The 25,133-nt window shown below is 39.9% G+C and overlaps 1 protein-coding gene across 8 annotated transcripts in view; it reads right to left on the bottom strand.

Moving 5' to 3' along the window:
- Positions 1-25,133, bottom strand: part of ALG9 (ALG9 alpha-1,2-mannosyltransferase) — a 98,273-nt gene that overhangs the window by 14,532 nt on the left and 58,608 nt on the right. For all 8 annotated transcript variants that reach the window (XM_049714093.1, XM_033434624.2, XM_004273417.4 and 5 more), the window contains one exon: positions 10,536-10,666. In XM_049714093.1, coding sequence (XP_049570050.1) covers positions 10,536-10,666 — 131 coding nt within the window. The remainder of the gene's footprint in view (positions 1-10,535; positions 10,667-25,133) is intronic.

The following is a 25,133-nucleotide window of genomic DNA, read 5'->3' on the forward strand; positions in this document are numbered from 1 at the left end:
CCTACCACACTAGCTGCAGATGTGAAGTTCTAACTCTTTGCTTGCATCTACCTGTAATCATAAACTTGGCAGGGCTTTGAAATCCTGTCCTATTTAAGTCTCCCCAAATTATCTCACATCCTTAGTCAGGCAAAGCCTAAAATCCAGCTGGATGAGGCTAATATGCTCCAAAATGGGGAAGAAGAAAATATCACAATCCAAAAACCAAAGGCGAAAGCAAAGCAAGCAAAACAAAAGGGACCTATAATGAAGGAGGAAAGAGTGGGTGGCAAGTGGCTGTGCGAAGCACTGGCAGGGCCTCCCAATTTGTTTCTAAAGCTACAAACAGGCTCTGTTGCTCAGGAGGCCAACTCCAACATCCTGGAGAGGCATTTCCCACCAGACTCCCTAAGCCAAATATTCTCACCACACTTAGAAAGGAACCCACCGTTGAGCTGGCAAGTTATTGCAACAGTCTCCCTTCACTCCTCTCTGGGGAATCTCAAAGTAAGCATTACATCCACCCACTTGTCCAGCTATTTTACACAAGTAGCCATTATACCATACTTCAAAGAAAGAAAAAAAAACCCTCTCATTTTAGAAACTTTGTTGTATGAGATGTCCACAGAGTAACGAATGTGTCTGGTTTAAAAAGTGGTATTTCACCTAGTTTAGCCCCCATATCTTGGAAGTTTGATAAACCTTTCTAATATTAGACAGACACAGACATAGCAAACTTAGGGAGAGGAAGCTGCAGCTCTGGTACCAGCTATGTGCAAGGGGAGACAAGAAGACGGTTATCAAGATCTTATGCCTGGATCTTCTCTCAAACTAATGGGATCTGGGGTCTCCAGTCCTTTGATAAAGCAGAGAAGAAGCCTAACAGGAAAAGAATGGATGGGCATCTGGGCTGCTAGTCTCCCAGACGGGCTAACAACATTCAGCCCTATTTGTGAGTCCTTCTCCAATAGTCCAACGGTAAGGGCCTTGCTTATCTCTAACAAGTTCAACAGAAAACACGCCTCTTCACATATTCATAGGTATATAGAATTCCTAAATTTGCACCAGTCACAATATTGTCCTAATAAGTTTAGGTTGCTTCCCCCTGGGGTTGAGTCTCCATTGGCATACACTCAGAGTACAATTTTTTTATGTGCTGGTACTGTCTTCAAACTAGACTCATCGCTTGCTTCCCTTTCAGAGAGCTAAGACCCAATCCACGCTACAGCACCAAGAAAGGTCCACAGATTATCAAATAAGTAAGCTATGGGCAAATCCACATGGTGAATATGGACTGTGGGGCAAAGGAACTACATCTATGTGCTCCATTCTCCCATCCTGCTTTTTGGAATAAGCTCTTGTATCCTGGCCACATTACAACAGGATGACCACCTATCTCAATTCACCCAGGGCAGGGCCCCTTTCACTTTTAAAAGTGTTCTGATTTGGATGATATATTGCGGATCACTTTAACTAAAAGCAAATTTAAATCAAAGAATTAAATTAAACTTTCCTTTTTTTTTGGGCCGTGCCTCGTAGCTTGCAGGATCTTAGTTCCCCAACTGGGATCGAACCTGGGCCATGGCAGTGAAAGTGCCGAGTCCTAACCACTGGACCACCAGGGAATTCCCTAAACTTTTCTTTATGGACCCTCAGCCCCCTCATCCAACAGGCTTCTTTTTATTTTTATACCTGTGCTCATGCTTTCTTCTCCTTGAATTATAGACGTGATTCTACCCTCTTTATCACTGGTACAAATCCTCTTTTTCCTTTAAGCCTCAGCTCAAGCACCACCTCCTTCAGGAAACCTTCACAGGCTACAGGAGGTTAGTACACTCTTAACCTCCACAGTTCTAGCACACAATCTGGCACCATCTATGGTCTTTCAAGGTGTTTTTGTATATGTAACTACAAAAGCTGTAAATTATTCAAGGGTAAAAATCTGTGTCTAATTGCTTCTCTTATACCCCTTAAATAATCTAGCCCTGTGACAAGGACATAATAGCTATTCAATAAATATTTTCTGATTTCCAAACCTGCTTAACCAGCTGGCTTCAGGACATAAAAGAAGACTCCAGGGACGTCCTGCTGCTGACTCCTTCTCTCCCAGCACCCTGTACTCTTCTCTTAAAGTACTTAACATGGGTTGTAATTCCAGATTGATCTGTATGGTTATTTGTTTAATGCCAGCCTCCCCGTTATACTGTAGGGTCCAAGAGGACAGGGAATTTGTGTGTTCTGTTCACCACCATATACTTAAGCTCCATCACAGTTCCTGACAGTGTTCAAAAAATATCTGCTGATTAGATGGATGTCATTTAGATAGACAGACAGATAGATGGATAAAGGAAGAAAGAAAAAATGAACTCAAAGTGAACTCTAAAGAAAGCAGATTTAAATTTTAGGGACTTACACAGACGTAGAAAACAAACTTATGGTTACCAAGGGAGAAAGGGGGTAGTGGAGCGATGGACTGGGAGATTTAGGATTGACATATATACACTACTATGTATAAAATAGATAACTAATAAGGACCTACTTTACATTTGGCACTGTATATATGTCAATGCTACTCTCACTTCGTCCCAGCTTACCCTTACCCTGCCCCGTGTCCTCAAGTCCATTCTCTATGTCTGCATCTTTATTCCTGTCTGGGCCCTAGGTTCATCAGAACCATTTTTTTTGATTCCATATATATGTGTTAGCATATGGTATTTGTTTTTCTCTTTCTGACTTACTTCACTCTGTATGACAGACTCGAGGTCCATCCCCCTAACTACAAATAAGTGAATTTCGTTTCTTTTTATGGTTGAGTAGTATTCCGTTGTATATATGTGCCACATCTTCTTTATCCATTCATCTGTCGATGGACACTTAGGGTTGCTCCCATGTCCTGGCTACTGTAAATAGTGCTGCAATGAACAGTGTGGTATATATCTGTTTTTGGATTATGGTTTCCTCAGGGTGCTAGTGGGAAGCAGCTGCATAGCACAGGGAGATGAGCTCGGTGCTTTGTGACCACCTTAGAGGGGTGGGATAGGCAAGGTGGGAGGGAGGCTCAAGAGGGAGGAGATATGGGGAAATATGTATACGTATAGCTGATTCACTTTGTTATACAGTAGAAACTAACACAACATTGTAAAGCAATTATACTCCAATAAAGATGTTTTAAAAAAAAAAAAAAGAACCTACTGTACAGCACAGGTAACTCTACTCAATACTCTCTGTAATGACCTGTATGGGAATAGAATCTAAAAAAGAGTGGATATAACTGATTCACTTTGCTGTACAGCAGAAAGTAACAAAACATTGTAAATCAACTATACTCCAATAAAAATTAATTTAATTTAATTAACACAATAAAATGAAAAAAAAACTGGAAAAAAATTTTAGGGGCTTCAACATTTGAGAAACTAACCTGCTTACATTTCTAAAAAGATCATGTGGTGGTATGTCACTGGCTTATGAAAACCTCCTTTCCTCAGGAAGAGCTAAATAATAAATAGGTAGGCCTGCAGCCTCATCTGATCTAGGGTCTAAGACATGAGTGACTATTACATGTGGATAGTACCATTCTCTCTCCTTGTTATATAAATAGCTAAAGTACAAAAACCATTGTTTCAAGAAGACAGAGGAAACATTAACAGCCCCATTCAATAGGCTCAAAGGCATTCCAGGGTCAATCTCCCAAGAGCCTTTCATATGCACCACCTCAGAGTGGTATCCCTGAGGCCCACAGCCTCGGACAGTACAGTCCAGCTTGACTGGCCCTAAGTCAGCAACAGGAGATGTCACAGTGCTGACAGTTACAAATTGCTGTGGCAGATGGGGCTGTAGGATCCTGCTGTTTTTGCAGTTAGGTCAGTATATACTAGGAAATGCTGAGGAAGAGAAATGTAAAGAAAATCAGCATAACTTTGGAACTTCAGGCTGCCTGCTAATTAACTGGAAGGCCTGATATTTATATAATAGTTTAGAATTTAAAAACACTTTCATATTTCAGCTCTCATTTAATCCTTACAACATTCCCATAAAGTATGTAAAATATTATTATCTCTGTTTTCCCATAAAGTATGTAAAATATTATCTGTTTTACTCATATGGAAATTTGGGAATAGAGAAGAGCAACCAGCAAGTAACCAGGATTAAATGCACATGTCTTCTGACCCCATGCTCTTTTCACTATACTTTGCATACCTTCAAGTAACTGTACCTTTGCAGTTCTTAAACCAACTGATTTCTTTCTTTTCTCAGCATTTGGTCATGAAAAGAATTCCAGTTTAGGGGAAATTAGTACAATTTATGGGAAACTGAAAATCTGTGAAGGTATTCCCCAATAGTCTTCTCCTTCCCTCCACCTACAATAGAGGTGTGCTCAGTGGGCAAATGGGAAATGAAGCTGCACCAGGGACCCACAGGAGAACAGGACGTACAAGGAGATAAGCTTAGGGTCTCATCCCTCTAGCAAGTGCTGCTCAACTTGTGAAAGCTTCTGGTTAGGGACCAACCCAGCCACAGAAAGCAAACAATAAAATGATTAGTAATTCACTGCTAACAGAGCAAAGGAAAAAATTTAAAAGCTTGATACAGTTCACTTGAGGAAAGTTGCAGGCTTCTGGGATCTAAACTTTGGCCTGATCTTTCTCTGCAAAAATGTGCCTCCTGAGTCCATCCATCCTTTGCAGCTGAGTTCACTCTCTCGTCACCTCTCATCTAGTCAAGCAGGATAGCCTCCCAACTTGGCTGTATGCCTCCAACGTTCTCTCCCTTCATCCACCTCCCATACTTAGCACCAGTGTGACCTTCAGATGTCACCTCCTCTTGGAGTCTTCCTTAGTCCCTCTCACCATAGCCTCCTGGAACTAACCCCTCCCTCTGATGCCCCAACAGCACCCCTCTGAACTACGGTGTACCTCCCCAAGTAAACTATAAACTCCCAGGGCAGCCATCTCGCCTGCACACAGTCTACATAGTCTTACATGTAGAAGATTTTCAACAAACGTTTATCAAACTGAGCCAGTCATGCTCTATTTCTGCCCTTAAAATCTAGCTTGTTAGGGAAGCAGGATGTTCAGTGAGGAGCAGTGAGTAGCACCCCTGGGAAAGGCCCTCATATTTCACTGTCTCCCACTGTGTCCACTGCTCCCTCTGGCTGAGGAGACGGCTGAACACAGAGGGCCCTGGCGGAGTGATGCTCAAGCACATCACTGTGTGACTGTGTGGCCACCTCTGGTCACTCTGCTCACCACAAGGCAGATGGGAAGGTGACCAACACCTTCTGCTCTTCCCTCAAAAGATTTCCAGTTCTCCAGTGAGAAGCATACAAGCAGCAGGCTTCTTTGCCTTGAATGGGCTCTCAGTTCATGTCTACCAGCTGTGGTGCCTGTGTGCTACCAAAAGGGGAAATGGGAAGATGAGGAACCTCACTTCAATCCTTCAAAACCAAAAGGAAAACAGATTTGCCTCAAAAATACTCCCTTGCCCCATTTGCTATAAACAGAGTTTATTCTGTGACCAAGGTACTGCTGGTCAGTATTTGTGAACCACTAAGTTTCCCTTTGTTAACAGGAAGGTTGTTTGGGATCTACTGAGCCTCCAGGGCTGGAGATATTTTCAGTGATCTCCACTGAATCTGATCTCCACTGAATCTGATCTCACATCATCATAATTTTCTTAACTCAAAAATGAAGGCACAATAGCGACCTGCCCCCCAAATACTATATCAAACAAGTCAGGCACCAAAGAATATGTGTGATGCAGAGAACTTCATACCTTCACTGTTGCTTGAAAGAGAATTTCAAGCTCTCTCCTACTACTGCCCTGATTCTGACAATTTTTTGAATATCAGGCCATGATCCTACCACCTGTCATGGTCTTCCACTCCCTCAGTGCCCTCCCCGCTCCCTCCCTACCCACTTAAGGCCATGATCAATCACTGACCTTTTCTATTCTTTTCTTTGTGTCTATTTCATTTATCTCTGCTCTTACCTTTATGATTTCTTTCCTTCTACTAACTTTGGGTTTTGTTTGTTCTTCTTTCTCTAGTTGCTTTAGGTTGTAAGGTTTCGTTGTTTGAGATTTTTCTTGTTTCCTGAGGTAAAACTGTATTGCTATAAACTTCCCTCTTAGAACTGCTTTTGCTACATGCCATAGGTTTTTCGATCGTCGTGCTTTCATTTTCATTTGTATCTAGGTTTTTCTTTTCTTTTTTTTTTTTTTTTTTGCGGTATGCGGGCCTCTCACTGTTGTGGCCTCTCCCGTTGTGGAGCACAGGTTCCAGACGCACAGGCTCAGCGGTCATGGCTCACGGGCACAGCCGCTCCGCAGCATGTGGGATCTTCCCGGACCGGGGCACGAACCCGTGTCCCCGGCATCGGCAGGCGGACTCTCAACCACTGCACCACCAGGGAAGCCCTATCTAGGTATTTTCTGATTTCCTCTTTGATTTCTTCAGTGATCCACTGGCTGTTGGATTGGCTGTATATTGTTAAGCTTCCAAGTGTTCATGTTTTTTTACAGTTTTTTTCTTGTCATTGATTTCTAATCTCATAGCGTTTGGTCAGAAAAGATGCTTGATACGATTTTAATTTTCTTAAATTTACCAAGGCTCGCTTTGTGGCCCAGCATGTGATCAATCCTGGAGAATGTTCCATGTGCACTTGAAAAGAATGTGTATTCTGCTGCTTTTGGATGGATACTCTAGAAATATCAATTAAATCCATCTGGTCCATTGATGAAAGTAGGGTGTTAAAGTCCCCCACTATTATTGTGTTACTGTTGATTTCTCCCTTTAATGTTGTTAGCATTTGCCTTATATATTGAGGTGCTCCTACGTTGGGAGCATATATAGTTACAATTGTTATATCTTCTTTTTGGACTGATCCCTTGATCATTATGTAGTGTTCCTTTTCTGATATGAATATTGTTACTCCAGCTTTCCTTTGATTTCCATTTTCATGGAATACATTTTTCCATCCTCTCACGTTCAGTATGTGTCCCCTGATTTGAAGTGGGTCTCCAGCTTTGATATGAATATTGTTACTCCAGCTTTCCTTTGATTTCCATTTGCATGGAATACATTTTTCCATCCTCTCACTTTCGGTATGTGTCCCTTGATTTGAAGCATACATACAGGTCTTGTTTTTGTATCAATTCAGCCAGTCTGTGTCTTTTGGTTGGAGCATTTAATCCATTCACGTTTAAGGTAATTATTGATATGTATGTTCTTATTGCCATTTTGTTAACTGTTTTGGATTTGTTTTTGTAGGTCTTTGTTTCTTCCCTTCCTCTTTTGTTCTCTTCTCTTCTGATTTTATGACTAACTTTATTGTTGTGTTTAGATTCCTTTTTCTTTTTTGTGTGTGTATCCATTGTACATTTTTGGTTTGTGGTTACCATGAGGTTTTGAAATAGCAGTGTAATGTTTTAAGTTGCTGATCTTTTAATATCAAACGCATTTCCAATACCTTGCATTTGTGCTCTCCTCACAACTGCTGGGTTTGATATATTTGTGTGCAGATGATTTCTTAACTTTACTGTATGTTTGCCTTTACCGGTAAGCTTTTCCATTTGTAATTTTCTTGTTTCTAGTTGTGGCCTTTGTTTTCTGCCTAGAGAAGTTCCTCCAGCACTTGTTGTAAAGCTGGTCTGATGGTGCTGAATTCTCTTAGCTTTTGCTTGTCTATAAACCTCTTGATTTCTCCACTGAATCTGAATGACAGCCTTGCTGGGAAGAGTATTCTTGATTGTAGGTTCTTCCCTTTCATCACTTTAAACATACCGTGCCACTCCCTTCTGGCCTGCAGAGTTTCTGCTGAGAAATCAGCTGATAACCTTATGGGAGTTCCCTTGTGCGTTATTTGTTGCTTTTCCCTTGTTGCTTTTAATATTTTTTCTTTGTCTTTAATTTTTGTCAGTTTGATTAATACGTGTCTCAGCGTGTTCCTCCTTGTGCTTATTCTGCCTGGGGCTCTCTGCACTTCCTGGACTTGGATGATTGTTTCCCATGTTAAGAAAGTTTTCAGCTATTATCTCTTTAAATATTTTCTCAGACCCTTTCTTTTTCTCTTCTCCTTCTGGGACCCCTATAATGCGAATGCTGGTGCATTTAATGTTGTCCCAGAGGTCTCTTAGGCTGTCTTCGTTTCTTTTCAGTCTTTTTTCTTTATTCTGTTCCATGGCAGTGATTTCCACCATTCTGTCTTCCAGGTCACTTATCCGTTCTTCTGCCTCAGCTACTCTGCCACTGATTCCTTCTAGTGTATTTTTCATGTAAATTATTGTATTGTTCCTGTCTGTTTGTTTGTTCTTTAGTTCTTCTAGGTCTTTGTTAAATATTTCTTGTACCTTCTCAATCTGTGCCTCCATTCTTTTCCCAAGATCTTGGATCATCTTTACTATCATTACTCTGAATCCTTTTTCAGGTAGATTGCCTATCTCCACTTTACTTAGTTGTTCTTCTAGGGTTTTATCTTGTTCCTTCATCTGGGACATATTCCTCTGCCATCTCATTTTGTCTAACTTTCTGTGATTGTGGTTTCTGTTCCACAGGCTGCAGCACTGTATTTCTTCTTGCTTCTGCTGGCTGCCCCCTGGTGGATGAGGCTGTCTAAGAGGCTTGTGCAGTCTTCCTGGTGGGAGGGACTGGGTGCATAGTGCTGGGTCTTGTCCCTCTGGTGGGCAGGGCCATATCTGGGAGGTGTGTTTATTATTGGGCAGCTGTTTATTCAGGAAGACTTTAAGGGACTTCCCTGGCGGTCCAGTGGTTAAGACTCCGCTTTCCAATGCAGGGGGTGCAGGTTCAATCCCTGGCCAGGGAGCTAAGATCCCACATGCCTCGGGGGCAAAACACCAAAAAACATAAAGCAGAAGCAATATTGTAACAAATTCAATAAAGACTTTAAAAATGGTCCACATCAAAAAAAAAAAATCTTAAAAAAAAAAGACTTTAAGCAGCCTGTCTGCTAATGGGTGAAGCTATGTTCCCACCCTGTTGGTTGTTTGGCCTGAGGCATCCTAGCACTCAGGAGCCTACAGGCTGTTGGGTGGGGTCAGGTCTTGGTGAGAAAATGGCAGCCTCCTAGAAGGCCCATGTCAATGAGCACTTGTCAGAGCCGCTGCCACCACTGTCCCTGTCCCCACAGTGAGCCACAGCCGCCCCCTGCCTCTGCAGGTGACCCTCCAACCCCAACAGGTAAGCCCGGCCCAGTCTCTTATGAGGTCACCACTTTTTTCCCTGGGTCCTGGTGTGCATGACACCCAGTGTGTGCCCTCCAAGAGTGAAGTTTGTTTCCACCAGTCCTGTGGAATTCCTGTGGTCAAACACCAATGGCCTTCAAAGTCAGACCTGGGGGCTCCTCCTCCTGTTGCCAGACCCCAAGACTGGGGAGCCCAATGGGGGGGCTCAGAACTTTCACTCCTGTGGGAGAACTTCTGTGGTGTAATTATTTTCCAGTTTGTGGGTTACCCACTTGGCATGTATGGGATTTGATTTTATTGCGATTGCACCCCTCCTACCATCTCGCTGTGGCTTCTTCTGTGTCTTTGGATGTAGGCTATCCTTTTTGGTAGATTCCAGTGTTTTTTTGTCAGTGGTTGTTCAGCAGTTAGCTGTGATTTTGGTGTTTCCATAAGAAGGCGTAAGCTCACGTCCTTCTACTCCGCCATCTTGCCTCCTTCCTCCCTGCTAGTTTTGCTTTGACCCCTCCAATCTCTCAAGTCCCTATGCCCCCACCATTCCACTAAAATGGCTTTTATCAGCTGCCAAATCCAATGAACAATTGTTATATTAATCAAACGGACTTGATTTATCAGTAGGTTCTAATCACTCCCTCTTCCTGAAAATATTTTCTTCCCTGTTTCTGAGTCCCAAACCTGCCTCTCAAGACCTGGTCCTCTACCTTTTTGTTTCTGCCTGATTTCTTGGATCCTGGGCTCTGCCCACCAGGCCTCCCTGGACCTCCTTAACTTCAACTGTCTGTCTACCTGGACCTCTGCCCACAGACAACCTACACCTTTCTAACTCTCCCCCACTCCTTCACCTGGATATCCTGACTCAACCTCTTATCATGAATTCTGAGGCTTTTCTGAAGAGCCAGCCAAGCCCTGGTCTATTTGGTCTCACTACTTAAGATCTAGTAAGGCCTGGCCCCATCTCTGAGCCTTGAGCCCAAAAATAATGCGGATATGAACTTCTAGCTCCTTAAAGAACACAGTCAATCTTCCTAACAGTATTAGAAAACTCTTGGTTAAGAAAGTTGAAGTTGATTGCCAAAAATAATCAAACACTTATTTGTGTTTTTTTCAGTGGATCTATCTGTTTAGATTCTGTTATTTGAATGATACCAGAATATACTTTGCACTCTGATGCCTAGAAAAGAAGAGCACTCTTTTAGATTTCTCAGGGAACTGGACAAGAATAGAAGATGTTTGGGCCCAAATAAAAATAAAATTAAATGGCTACTAGAGTTAGCCCAGGACTGGAAGTTATTCAATCCCAGATTCCAATTTTTGCCCTTACTAATCCCAGTACATTTCTTAGGACTAAAGCCACATACCTAGATGCATCAAGGAATGGTCTGTAGGCCAAGTTGATCCATTCTTCTCTATTGGATGAATATTTTGGCTCCCGGGGTGTTTCTCTCACGGTGTCCAAATCCACTAAATAATGGCATTTATTGATGTCAATCTGCAACAGAGAAAGGCCAACTCTTCATCAGTAATTGCAAAGGTCCTTTCAGGGTAAGAAACATCAACTGTAATCCTAAGAATTCCCACAGGGTTTTAGAAGCACAAACATCTAAGTCCTCAGAAAATGTTACCAGTGCTCTCTTCACTCAGCTAAGAGTGCTGGGTGTGGGGGTGTTATTTAGGCTCCTGAGGGCAGGGGTGAGACATGCACTCACCCAGCCAAAGTTCACTTTGCTGTGCACCCGAAACTAGCACAATATTGTAAATCAATGATAGTCCCAAAAAATACAGTACACAAGTTTCTATGAGATTAAATAAAAACCCAAAGATGGAAATCATTACTGTGATATTGTGATTTATAATAAATATTTTTTTGGTCTTCTTCCAATGTTTCTGGTTCAGAGCACCCCAAACCCTTGTAATTTCCTAAGCCATGAGAGCAATGGGAGCATCTTTTGTTATAATATTCAGTCTCTTGTCCTCAGTTCCTGAAATCCCTTCAAAGCCATAATGGTGAAAGGGGTGTCTTGTTATTCATAACAAGCCCCTTTCAACTGCAACTGAGCTTATGTTAATGAGGTGACTTTTGAAAATCCTGTAAAGATGGGAGGGGGTGCTGGTCACCAGTTGAACTAACCATGTGAAAAGAAGGTTGGACCTTTCAGCCACTGGGGGAGGGGGAGGGGCTGGAGATTGGCCAATGATTTAATCAATCATGCCTGTGTAATGAAGCCTCCATAAAACCCTAAAAGGACAAGTTCGGAAAGCTTCCAGGTTGGTGAACACGTGGAGATTCGGGAAGAGTGCTGCACCTGGAAAGGGCATGAAGATCCCCACTCTTCCCCTATACCTTGCCCTATTCATCTCTTCCATCTGGTTGTTCCTGAAAATTATATCCTTTTATAATAAACCAATAATCTAGTAAGTAAAATATTTCTCTGTGTTTGCCACTCTAGCAAATTAATCAAACACAAGGAGAGGGTCATGGGAACCTCTGCTTTATATTCAGTCAGAAGTATAGGGAACAACCTGGACTTACAACCAGCACCTAAAGTTCAAGGAGAGGGTCACGGCTCCAATCTGTAGCCAGGCAGTCAGAAACAGGTAACAACCTGGGCTTAAGATTGGCGTCTGAAGTAGGCAGGAGAAGGGGGCAGTCTTGTAGGACTGTGCCCTCAATCTGTGGAATCTGATGGTATCTCTGAGTAGACAGTGTAAGAATTGTGTTGAGTTGTAAGACACCCAGATGGTGTCTGAGAATTGCTGTTACTGTGGAGAACCCCCCAACACTCAATATTCAAAAGTGGATCCCAGAACCCTCTTAATTACTAATGTAGTCAGCTAAAGAAAAGTAAATCTCAAAGGAAAGTTGCATTTTTTACATGTAACTATGTTACACATATTATTTTTTAAATCATTATATAAAGGCCTATAGGGGATTATTAATTCCTATTTTATAAATGAGGAAGCCAAGACTCAGAGACAAATTATATAACTTCATTTTTTTCAAGATCTATATTAAGCCCCTACAATGTACTAGGCATTAATAAGTGAAAGCTAATGATACAGAATTAAATAAATAGCATGCAGTTCTTGCCCTAGAAGGATTTATAATCCTAACCAAAATCACATGAGTTTATAGTAGAGCCATATTTGGACTCAGGTCAGTGTGACTTCCAAAGTCATACATCAAGACTGCCAAAAATGACCGAATCAGAGGGGAAGTACCCTCAGGAGCTCATTTAAATGTTTCTTAAAAATTAAAACCAAAAATGATTTGTCCTAGAAATCCAGGTTTCAGCTAAGATAAAAATCATTTGAAACATGAATAGAAACATAGCAAATCTCATATTTAACAGTGAAGGGTTGAAAGCTTTTCCTTTGGAATCAGGAAAAAGTCAAGGCTGCTTATTATCATTACTCTATTCAACACTGTACTAGAGGTTCTAGTCAGCAGGGTAAGATACAAGGAAGAAACAAATGGCAGAAGAAATGAAAAGAAACAAACAAAAGTCCTTCATTCATCACAATGATTGATATATATAAAATCCAAAAGAATCAACATAAATTTTTGGGATTAAGAGAGTTTATCAAACTTTAAACTATTTATAGAATGTAAAATTAACATATGTTCCTATATAACAGTGGTAAACAACATATTAAATTACATTTTAAAAAATTATGTATTTTCAAATTACATTATAAAAATATCATTTAAAATGATTTGAAAACATGTGTCTTGGAATAAATCTAACGAAATATGGGCAAGTCCTCTATAAAGAATTATAGAATTTTATTGACTAGTCTATCAACTGATGAATTAATAATATGGTATATTCATATAATCAAAATGTGGTATATACATGCAATGGAATATTATTCAGTCTTAAAAAGAGTACATACTACAACAAAGATGAGCCTTGAAAACATTGTGCTGAGTGAAAGAAATGAGACACAAAAGACCATATTTTGTGTGACTCCACTTAACATGAAATGTCCAGTAGAGGCAAATCCATGAAGACAGAAGGCAGATTAGTGGTTGCTAAGGATTGGAGGAGTGACAACTTAATGCACATGGGGTTTTTTTTGGGGGGGGGGGAGATGATGAAATGCTCTGAAATTAGATAGTGCTGGTGGTCGTATAACATTATGAATGTACTGAAAGCCACTGAAAAAGTTCTGGAGGTAGAGAGTGGTGATGGTTGCACAACAGTGTGACTGTTCTTAACGCAACTGAAGTGTATACCTAAAAATGATTAAAATGGTAAATTTGATGATAAAATATTGTTGAAATATGAAGTTTACCTCAAAAAATTTTTTGATAAACAATAAAGTAGACCTTATTACATGGAGAGATAAACCTTATTTCTAGATTTAAGACTCACTATTATAAAGATGTAAATTCTAAATAAATTCATAGATTAAATGCAATCTCAATAAAAATGCCAACAGACTTTTTTGATGAAACTTGACAAGCTGAGTCTAAAATGTATATGGAAATGCAAAAGGACAAGGATAGCCAAGGCACTCTTAGAAAAGAACAAGGTGGGGACTTATTTACTATAAAGTTATAGTAATTAAGACAATGAGGTATTAGTGCAGGAATATAACAGACCACTGAATAGAACAGAGCCTGGAACAGATACAGGCACATATGGACCCTGATCTATGACAGAAGTGACACCTCAGAGCAGTGGTGAGAGTATCTCTCTTCACTAATTGGTGCTGGGACAACTGGATATCCATTGGGGGAAAAATGAAATTGGACCTCTGTACACAATGAATAAACAACAAGGTCCTACTGTATAGCACAAAGAACTATATTCAATATCCCATGGTAAACCATAGTGGAAAAGAATATAAAAAAGAATATGTGTGTATATATCTATATCTATATATAACTGAATCACTTTGCTGTATAGCAGAAATTAATACAATGTTGTAAATCAACTATACATCAATAAAAAAATTGATAATGTAAAAAAAATCAACTTCAGATGGATTACAGAACTAAATGTGAAAAAGCTCTTGGAAGATAATATGGCAGACTATTGTCAAAATCTTACGTATGGCAAAAGTCATTTTAGACAAACACAAAAAGTATTAACTATAAAAAAAATGATGAATAAATTTGGCTACCTTAAAATTGGGAATATCCGTTCATCAAAGACACGAATAAGAGAGTAAAGAGATGAGACACAGAATGGAAGAAGATACATGTGACACATTAACAATCAAGTATTCATATCTAGAATATATAAAGAACACCTGCTGATCAGTAAGACAAAAATGGACCATTCAACAGAAAAATAGGCAAATGACTTGAATAGGTACTTCATAAGAAGAAATCTAAACAGCCAAAAACAAATGAAACAGTACTCAACCTCATGAGTAACCAAGGAAATGCAAATCAAAATTACAACAAAAAATTACAATACCAAATGTAGGCCAGAATGTGGAACAATTCTTATATGTTGCTGGAGGGAGATTAAGTTGGTACAAGATTTTTAGAAAACTATTTGGCAGAATCTACTAAAATTGAACATACGCAATTCTTATGATCCAACAATTCTACTCCTAGGTATTACAATGAACCATATGGAATCATTAATATGTGACTGATCCACAAAAATGATACTTTCAGGGACTTCCCTGGCAGTCCAGTGGTTAGGACTCTGCGCTTCCACTGCAGGGAGGCACAGGTTCGATCCCTGGGCAGGGAACTAAGAATTTGCAAGCTGCACGACACAGGAAAAAAAAAAGGTAATTTCACATGGTTCAAGGTAATGTATATCCAACGGGAATTCATGAACCAAAAGACAAGTTCAAGAATGTTCAAAGTGGGGACTTCCCTGGTGTCGCAGTGGTTAACAATCTGCCTGTCAATGCAGAGGACATGGGTTTGATCCCTGGTCTGAGAAGATCCCACATGCCGTGGAGCAGCTAAGCCCGTGAGCCACAACTACTAAGCCTACACTCTAGAGCCCGCGAGCCACAACTGCTGAGCCCACGTGCCACAGCTACTGAAGCCTGCACACTTAGAGCCCATGCTCCTCAACAAGAGAAGTCAACGCAATGAGAAGCCTGCACACCACAACGAAGAGTAGCCCCTGCTCACCACAACTAGAAAAAGCCCACGTGCAGCAACGAAGACCAAATGCAGCCAAAAATAAATAAATTTGTTTTTAAAAAAAGAATGTTCAAAGTGGCATTATTTACAGCTGGCCCAGACTGGAAAGAACCAAACAACTATCAAAAGTAAAATAATATAGTCATACAATGAAATACTCTAATAAAAGAGAACAAACTACAGCTATATTCAACAATGTGTAATTACAAACAAAACATTAAGTAAAAGGATCAAGACACATAAAAATGCAATATGATTCCATGTATATGAAGCTCAAAAATAGGCAAAATGAATTTATGTTGTTTAGGAATGCACATAAAAGCGGTAAATCTAAAGAGAAAAGCAAGGAGATTATCACCATAAAAGTCAGGAGACTCCTGAAGGGGGAACTGGGTAGTGATCAAAAGGAATTGTTGGGGGAGCTTCTGGGTGCTGGTAATGTTCTAGTATTTGACCTGGGATGATTACACAGGTATTTGTTCTATTATTATTAATTATTATTAATTTACTGTACATTTATGTTTTGTGCACATTTAGGCTTATGGGTTATACACAATTGAATGTTTGAAAAAGTGCGTATAAAAAACAACTTGGTCATCTCTGGCTTACAGTAAACTTGGTTCTTCCCCAACCTCTAACTCACAGTAATGTTCTCATTCTCTCCCAGCATTATTTATATGTAAAAGAGACTTCAGTCTCACATCTGTCTCTACATATGGGCTATTCCTCCGGGGAGAGAAAGCACACTGAGAATTGACGTCAGACCCAATTCCATTCCTCATAACTCTCTAAAAATGACCCTTTGCATAAACACTCCAGGAAGCAGCCTTTTTGGTCTGAACACCCACTCTGTAGCTCCCAAGGATTTTAAAAACATGAAACAAGTTTTTAAAAGCTCTGCCAGCACCATGTCTCTGTAATCAAATAGAACCAGCAAGGGGTAAAGATTCATGGTCTCATGCCTAGACCTCCTTTGGTGAGGGAGCTCTGAGTATGACATTTCAATACTTGACCTCAGCCTGGCCTTTTCTGGCTAGGCATACTACAGGTCTGATTATCTAGTTTTGGTGCTGGATACATGGTCTACCAGAGATGTGGGTAGTAACTAATTAATACCCAACTACACCAGTTAGCTTTAGGCTTCACTCATCACACCATCCATATGCAAATTTCATTTAAAGTTTTTAGAAAGATACTAAGGCAAAATCATATTAATTGAAATACTAATCCATTTAAAAAAATGTAACCTCTTTTCATGCTTCCTGAGAAGCAGCTGCTGAACATTCTTTTTTTCTAGGAATCAGTTACTGAACAACTAAAATACACAAGGACAAAGGTCTCTGGCAGAAAATGATTAAGTATGATCAAGGGCAGATTCTCTAATAGAGAAGAAATACAGTGGTTAAAAAAGGAGCCCAAAATAAAAAGGCAACCTATGGAAAGAGAAAAAGTATTTGGAAACCATATATCTGATAAGGGGTTAATACCCAAAATTTATAAGGCACTCATACAACTCAACAGCAAAAAGCCAAATAATATGATTTAAAATGGGCAAAGGACCTGAATAGACCCTTTTCCAAAGAAGACATACAAATGGCCAACAGGTACACAAAAAGGTGCTCAATATCACCAATCATCAGGGAAATGCAAAACAAAACCACTATGAGATTATCACCTCATATCTGACAGAATGGCTATCATCAAAAAGACAAGAGATAACAAGCAATGGCGAATATGTGGAGAAAAGAGAACCCTTGTACTGTTGGTAGGAACGGGAACTCGCATAGCCATGATGGAAAACAGTATGGAGGTTCCTCAAAAAAATCAAAAATAGAACTACCATATCATCCAGCAATCCCACTTTTGGTATGTATCTGAAAGAAATGAAATCACTACCTTGAAGCAATATCTGCGCCCCTGATGTTGAACTCATAGAAACAAAGTGGAATGGTGGTTGCGAGGGACTGGGGGAAATGGAGAGATGTTGGTCAAATTTCAGTTATAGATGATGAAGTTTTAGGGACCTAATGTACAGCATGGTGACTACAGTTAACAATACAGTGTTGCATACTTGAAATCACCTAAGAGAGTAGACCTTAAATGTTCTCACCACAAAAAAATGGTAACTACATGAGGTGATGGATGCGTTAACTAACTTATTGTGGTAATCATTTCACAATATATACATATACCAAATCATCACATTGTATACCTTAAACTTACACAATGTTATTTGTCAATTATACCTCAATAAAGCCGAAAAAAAATTTTATTTAAAAACTTAGAGGCTTCCGGTCAAGATGGCAGCGGGGGTGGACGTGGAGTTCGTGTCTCCCCACAACTAGGGCGCCTGCCAGACGCTAGTGGGGGACCTGACCGCCTAAGGAGACAGGAAGAACCCCTCAGCGACCAGGTAGGACATAGGGGGAGTGAGAGGGGAGGCAAAGTGGAGGCTGGACAGGACTGCCGCCCCTGAGGGGTGGCTGGGAGTGGGGAGGGGTTCTCACGCCTGGAGGAACCCTGATCCTCCGAGACATTTCCCTGCCCAATCGGGCCCGGGAAGCCTGTGGGGCCCCCAGGAAGGGTCCTCCACCATCCGAGGCCCCCTCTGGGCCACGTTGGTCCTAGGGGTGTAGGAGGGAGGTGGGGGGAGAAGAGGAGAAGCTGGCAGGAGGGGCCCTCAAGGACTGGAGGATCCAGGGAGGTGCAGAGGGCATTTCCCCCACTCACCCAGGCCTGGGAAGACTGCTGGGCTCCCAGGTCTGGCTCTCCATTCTCCGGGGTCCTCTCCAGCCTCATGGTTCCTAGGGGCATGGGAGGGAGAGAGCTGGGGGAGGAAGAGGAGGGGAGGCAGATGATGGGGGGAACCCTCCAGGACCAGAGGATCAGGGGAGGCCCAGCGGGCATCTCCCCTGCCCACTTGGCCCCGGGAAGCCTACTAGGATTCCAGGTCTGCTCCCCTGCTTTCTGGGGCTCCCTCCACCATGTGGATCCTAGGGGCATAGGAGGGAGGGATGGGCAAAGAAGAAGAGAGGCCAACAGGGAGGGGCTCTCTGGGATGCGAGGATCAGGGGGAAATGCAGCTGGCTGGCGTTTCCCCCACCCACTTGGGCCCAGTGAGCCTGCTGGCGTCCTGGCCCTGGTCCTCTGCCCTCGAAGGCCAGAGGCACTCCTGGGCCCCTCGGGCTGAGATGAGCCTAAGCCCCACCCCCAACCCCCCAGGGCCTTTTCCAGCCCTGTGGTCCTAAGCAAAGGCCCTGCCCACTGCCTAAACCCCGCTCCTGCCTAAGCCTCACCCTCCACAGCAAAGGCTTTTTTTCCTTTTCTCCTCTTTTTTACTATTATGGTTCTGTTTTACCTTCCAGTTCTTGTTTCATCTATATTTTTATTTTTTTTATTCTTTGTAACATATCTGTTAGTTTTCTAATCTTATTTTATTTTTTACTCTTTGTTATTGTTCTGCTATTTTTCCTTTTTTTGCCACCCTGCATGGCTTGTGGGATCTTGGTGCATGAGACAGGGGTCGGGCCTGAGCTCCTGTGGTGGGAGCTCTGAGTCCAAACCACTGGATTAACAGAGAATCTCAGACACCAGGGAATATTCATAGGAATGAGGTCTCCCGGAGTTCCTCATTCTTGGCACCAGACCCACCTCTACCCAACAGCCTACAAACTCCAGTGATGGAAGCCTCAGGCCAAACAACCAGTAAGACAGGAACACAATCTCACCCATTAAAAAAAAAAAAAAAATATATATATATATATATATATATATATATATCACAGATGAAAGAGCAAGGTAAAAACCTATGAGACCAAATAAATGAAGAGGAAATAGGCAACCTACCTGAAAAAGAATTCAGAGTAATGATAGTAAAGATGATCCAGAATCTCAGAAATAGAATGGAAGCATGAATTGAGAAAATACAAGAAATGTTTACAAAGATCTAGAAGAACTACAGAACAAAAAAACAGAGATGAACAACACAATAACTGAAATGAAAAATACACTAGAAGGAATCAAGAACAGAATAACTGAGGTAGAAGAACGAATAAGTGAGCTGGAAGACGGAATGGTGGAAATAACTGCCAAGGAGCAGAATAAAGAGAAAAGAATGAAAAGAATTGAAGACAATCTAAGAGACCTCTGGGACAACACTAAATGCACCAACATTCAAATTATAGGGGTCCCAGAAGAAGAAGAGAAAAAGAAAGGGTCTGAGAAAATATCTGAAGAGATTATAGTGGAAAACTTCCCTCACATGGGAAAGGAAATAGTCACCCAAGCCCAGGAAGTGCAGAGAGTCTCATACAGGATAAACCCTAAGAGAAACACACCAAGACATATATTAATCAAACTAACAAAAATTAAATTCAAAGAAAAAATATTAAAAGCAGCAAGGGAAAAGCAGAAAATAACATACAAAGGAATCCCCATAAGGTTATCAGCTGATTTCTCAGCAGAAACTCTGCAGGCCAGAAGGGAGTGGCAGGATATACTTAAAGTGATGAAAGAGAAAAACCTACAACCAAGATTACTCTACCCAGCAAGGATCTCATTCAGATTTGACTGAGAAATCAAAAGCTTTACAGACAATCAAAAGCTAAGAGAATTCAGCACCACCAAACAAGCTTTACAACAAATGCTAAAGGAACTTCTCTAGGTGGGAAACACAAGAGAAGAAAAAGACCCACAAAAACAAACCCAAACAATTAAGAAAATGGTAATAGGAGAATACAAATCAATATTACCTTAAATGTAAATGGATTCAATGCTCCAACCAAAAGACACAGGCTGGCTGAATGGATACAAAAACAAGACCCATATATATGCTGTCTATGAGAGACCCACATCAGACCTAGGGACACATACAGACTGAAAGTGAAGGGATAGAAAAAGATATTCCATGCAAATGGAAATCAAAAGAAAGCTGGAGTAGCAATACTCATATCAGATAAAATAGACTTTAAAATAAAGACTGTTACAAGAGATAAGGAAGGACACTATGTAATGATAAAGGGATCAACCCAAGAAGAAGCTATAACAATTATAAATATTTATGCACCCAACAAAGGAGCACTTCAATACATAAGGCAAATGCTAACAACCATAAAAGGGGAAATTGACAGTAACACAATAATAGTAGGGGACTTTAACACCCCACTTACACCAATGGACAGATCATCCAAACAGAAAATAAACAGGGAAACACAAGTTTTAAATGGCACAGTAAACCAGATAGATTTAACTGATATTTATAGGACATTCCACCAAAAGTGGCAGAATACATTTTCTTCTCAAGTGCACACGGAACATTCCCCAGGATCTATCACATCTTGAGTCAAAAATCAAGCCTCGGAAAATTTAAGAAAACTGAAATCATATCAAGCATCTTTTCTGACCACAACGCTATGAGATTCAAAATCAATTACAGGAAAAAAAACTGTAAAAACCACAAATATATGGAGGCTAAACAGTGTGCTACTAAATAACCAAGACATCACTGAAGAAGTCAAAGAAGAAATAAAAAAATACATAGAAACAAATGACAATGAAAACACGACGACCCAAAACGTATAGGACTCAGCAAAATCAGTTCTAAGAGGGAATTTTATAGCAATTTAATCTCACCTCAAGAAACAAGAAAAATCTCAAATAAACAATCTAACCTTACAACTAAAGCAACCAGAGAAAGAACAAAGAAAAGTCAAAGTCAGTAGAAAGAAAGAAATCATAAAGATGAGAGCAGAAATAAATGAAATAGAAATGAAGAAAACAATAGCAAAGATCAATAAAACTAAAAGTTGGTTCTCTGAGAAGATAAACAAAATTGATAAACCTTTAGCCAGACACATGAAGAAAAAAAGGGACAGGATGCAAATCAATAAAATTAGAAATGAAAAAGGAGAAATCATAACTGACACCACAGAAATACAAAGGATTATAAGAGACTACTACAAACAACTATATGCCCATAAAATGGACAACCACAAAGAAATGGACAAATCCTTGGAAAGGTACACTTTCCAAGACTGAACCAGGAAGAATTAGAAAATATAAATAGACCTATCACAAGTAATGAAATTGAAACTGTAATTAAAGCTCTTCCAACAAACAAAAGTCCAGGACCAGATGGCTTCACAGGTGAATTCTACCAAACATTTAGAGAAAAGCTAAGACCAATCCTTCTCAAACTCTTCCAAAAACTGCAGAGGGAGGAACACTCCCAAATTTGTTCTATGAAGCCACCAACACCCTGATACCAAAACCAGACAAAGAAATCACAAAAAAAGAAAATTACAGGCCAATATCACTGATGAACACAGAGGCAAAAATCCCAAACAAAATACTAGCAAACAGAATCCAACAACACATTAAAAGGATCATACACCATGATCAAGTGGGATTTATCCAAGGAATGAAAGGATTCTTCAATATACGCAAATCAACCAATGTTGATACACCATATTAACAAATTAAGGAATAAAAACCATATGATCATCTCAATAGATGCAGAAAAAGCTTTTGACAAAAATTCAACATCCATTTATGATAAAAACTCCCCAGAAAGTGGGCATAGAGGGAAACTACCTCAAGATAATAAAGCTCATATATGACAAACCGACAGCAAACATCATACTCAATGGTGAAAAACTGAAAGCACTTCCACTAAGATCAGGAACAAGACAAGGATGTCCACTCTCGCCACTCTTATTCAATATAGTTTTGCAAGTCCTAGCCACAGCAATCAGAGAAGAAAAAGAAACAAAAGGAATACAAATTGGAAAAGAAGAAAAACTGTCATTGTTTGCAGATGACATGATACTATACATAGAAAATCCTAAAGATGTCACCAGAAAACTAATCAACGAATTTGGTAAGGTTTCAGAATACAAAATTAAGAAATCTCTGGCATTCCTATACACTAACAACAAAAAATCAGAAAGAGAAATTAAGGAAACAATCCCATTTACCATCGCAACAAAAAGAATATAATACCTAGGAATAAACCTACCTAAAGAGGCAAAAGACTTGTACTCAGAAAACTATAAAACACTGATGAAAGAAATCGAAGATGACATAAACAGATGGAGAAATACACCATGTTCTTGGATTGGAAGAATCAATATTGTGAAAATGACTATACTACCCAAAGCAATCTACAGATTCAGTGCAATCCCTATCAAACTACCAATGTCATTCTTCACAAAATTAGAACAAAAAATTTTACAATTCGTATGGAAAACGAAAGACCCCAAACAGCCAAAGCAATCTTGAGAAAGAAAAGCAGAGCTGGAGGAATCAGGCTCTGTGACTTCAAACTATACTACAAAGCTACAGTAATCAAGACAGTATGGTACTGGCACAAAAACAGAAATACAGATCAATGGTAGAGGACAGAAAGCCCAGAGATAGACCCACGCACATATGGTCACCTAATTTATAACAAAAGAAACAAGAACATACAATGGAGAAAAGATAGCCTTTTCAATAAGTGGTGCTGGGAAAACTGGACAGCTACATGTAAAAGAATGAAATTAGAATACTACCTAACACCATACACAAAAATAAACTCAAAATGGATTAGAGACCTAAATGTAAGGCCAGACCCTATAAAACTCGTAGAGGAAAACAGGAAAAATGCTCTTTGACATAAACCACAGAAAGATCTTTTTTGACCCGCCTCCTAGAGTAATGAAAATTAAAAAATAAACAAATAGGACCTAATTAAACTTAAAAGCTTTTCTACAGCAAAGGAAACCATAAACAAGACAAAAAGACAACCTTCAGAATGGGAGAAAATATTTGCAAATGAAGAACGGACAAAGAATTAATCCCCAAAATATACAAACAGCTCATGCAGCTCAGTATCAAAAAAACAAACAACCCAATTAAAAAATGGGTGGAAGACCTAAATAGACATTTCACCAAAGAAGACATATAGATGGCCAAGAGGCACATGAAAAGATGCTCAAGATCACTAATTATTAGAGAAATGTAAATCAAAACTACAATGAGGTATCACCTCACACTAGTCAGAATGGCCATCATCAAAAAATCTACAGACAATAAATGCTGGAGAGGGTGTGGAGAAAAGGGAATCCTCTTGCACTGCTGGTGGGAATGTAAATTAATACAGCCACTATGGAGAACAGTATAGAGATTCCTTAAAAAACTAAAAACAGAACTACCATATGACCCAGAAATCCCACTGGGTTTGCTGAGAAAACCATAATTCAAAAGGACACACGTACCCAAATGTTCACTGCAACACTATTTACAATACCCAGGACATGGAAACAACCTAAATGTCCAATGACAGATGAATGGATAAAGATGTGGTACATATATACAATGGAATATTACTCAGCCATAAAAAGGAACAAAATTGGGTCATTTGTAGAGATGTGGATGGACCTAGAGTCTGTCATACAGAGTGAAATAAGCCAGAAAGAGGAAAACAAATACTGTATATTAACGCATATATGTGGAATCTAGAAAAACGGTACAGATGAACCTATTTGTAGGGCACGAACAGAGACGTAGATGTAGAGAACGGACATGTGGACACAGAGGGGGAAGGGGAGGGTGGGATGAATTGGGAGATTAGGTTTGACATAAGTATACTACCATGTGTAAAACAGATAGCTAGTGGGAACCTGCTGTATAGCACAGGGAGCTCAGCTCAGTGCTCTGTGATGACCTAGCTGCGTCAGATGGGGTGGGGGGTGGGAGCGAGGTCCAAGAGGGAGGGGATATGGGGATATATGTATACGTATAGCTGACTCACTTCATTGTACAGCAGAAACTAACACAACGTTGTAAAGCAATTTTACTCCAATAAAAAAAAGTACATAAAAATAAATAAATAAAATTTTTTTAAATTAGAAGAGAAACTCTAACTCAGAGGCCTACGTTCTGGTCTGGGCTCCAAAATAAACTAGCTGGGTGACTCACACTGATTTAAGTTTTTTATACCTCAACTTCTTCTTCAGTAAAAAATAAGGATAGTATCATTTACCTCAAAGGGTTGTAATGAGGATTAAATGAGATGATTCGTTTAAAAGGAAAAAGGATAATACCATTTACCTCAAAGAGTTGTACTGAGGATTAAATGAGATGATTCGTTTAAATAAAACTTGCAAACTATAAAGGACTAGTATGCAAATAGCTGTAATATTAGAAGGAATACTAATTACTTCTGTGAAATGTGAGAACTTGACTAATATAAAAGAACCTTGGAGCATTAGAGCCCGTTACAATGAATTATTCCTGTTGTCAACCTAGGTTGGTGTTTACTGTCAATTCAAGTTATGCCCAATGTGTAGGACACAACAGTTACAATATTAATGACTCATAATCCTTGATTAGCAACCTCCACTAAATAATATCAAAATGAATCTTCTGGACTCAAAGAAATAGAAAAGAAACTTACTGTTACCAAAGGGAAGGGGGAGAGGGGAGGGACAAATTAGGAGTATGGGATTAACAGATAGAAACTACTACACATAAAATAGATAAGCAACAAGGCTTTACTGTATAGCACAGGGAATTATACCCATTATCTTGTAATAACCTATAATGGAATATAATCTGCAGAAACCCTGAATCACTATGCTGTACACCTGAAACTGATGCAATATTATAAATCAACTATACTTCAATTTAAAAAAACTGGAAAAGTCAGTCTTCTGGGCATCATCAAAGCCTTTATTAAGTACCTATACTTAGGTGAATCCTAAAGCAGGGTATATAAAATTCCTGTAAGACATGTCTCTGTTTTTAAACTTAAAATTTAGGTCAGGAAATAATATTAGCACATATGAAATGCAGA

This window comes from Orcinus orca, chromosome 8, assembly GCF_937001465.1.
Source record: "Orcinus orca chromosome 8, mOrcOrc1.1, whole genome shotgun sequence".
Lineage (NCBI taxonomy): Eukaryota > Metazoa > Chordata > Mammalia > Artiodactyla > Delphinidae > Orcinus > Orcinus orca.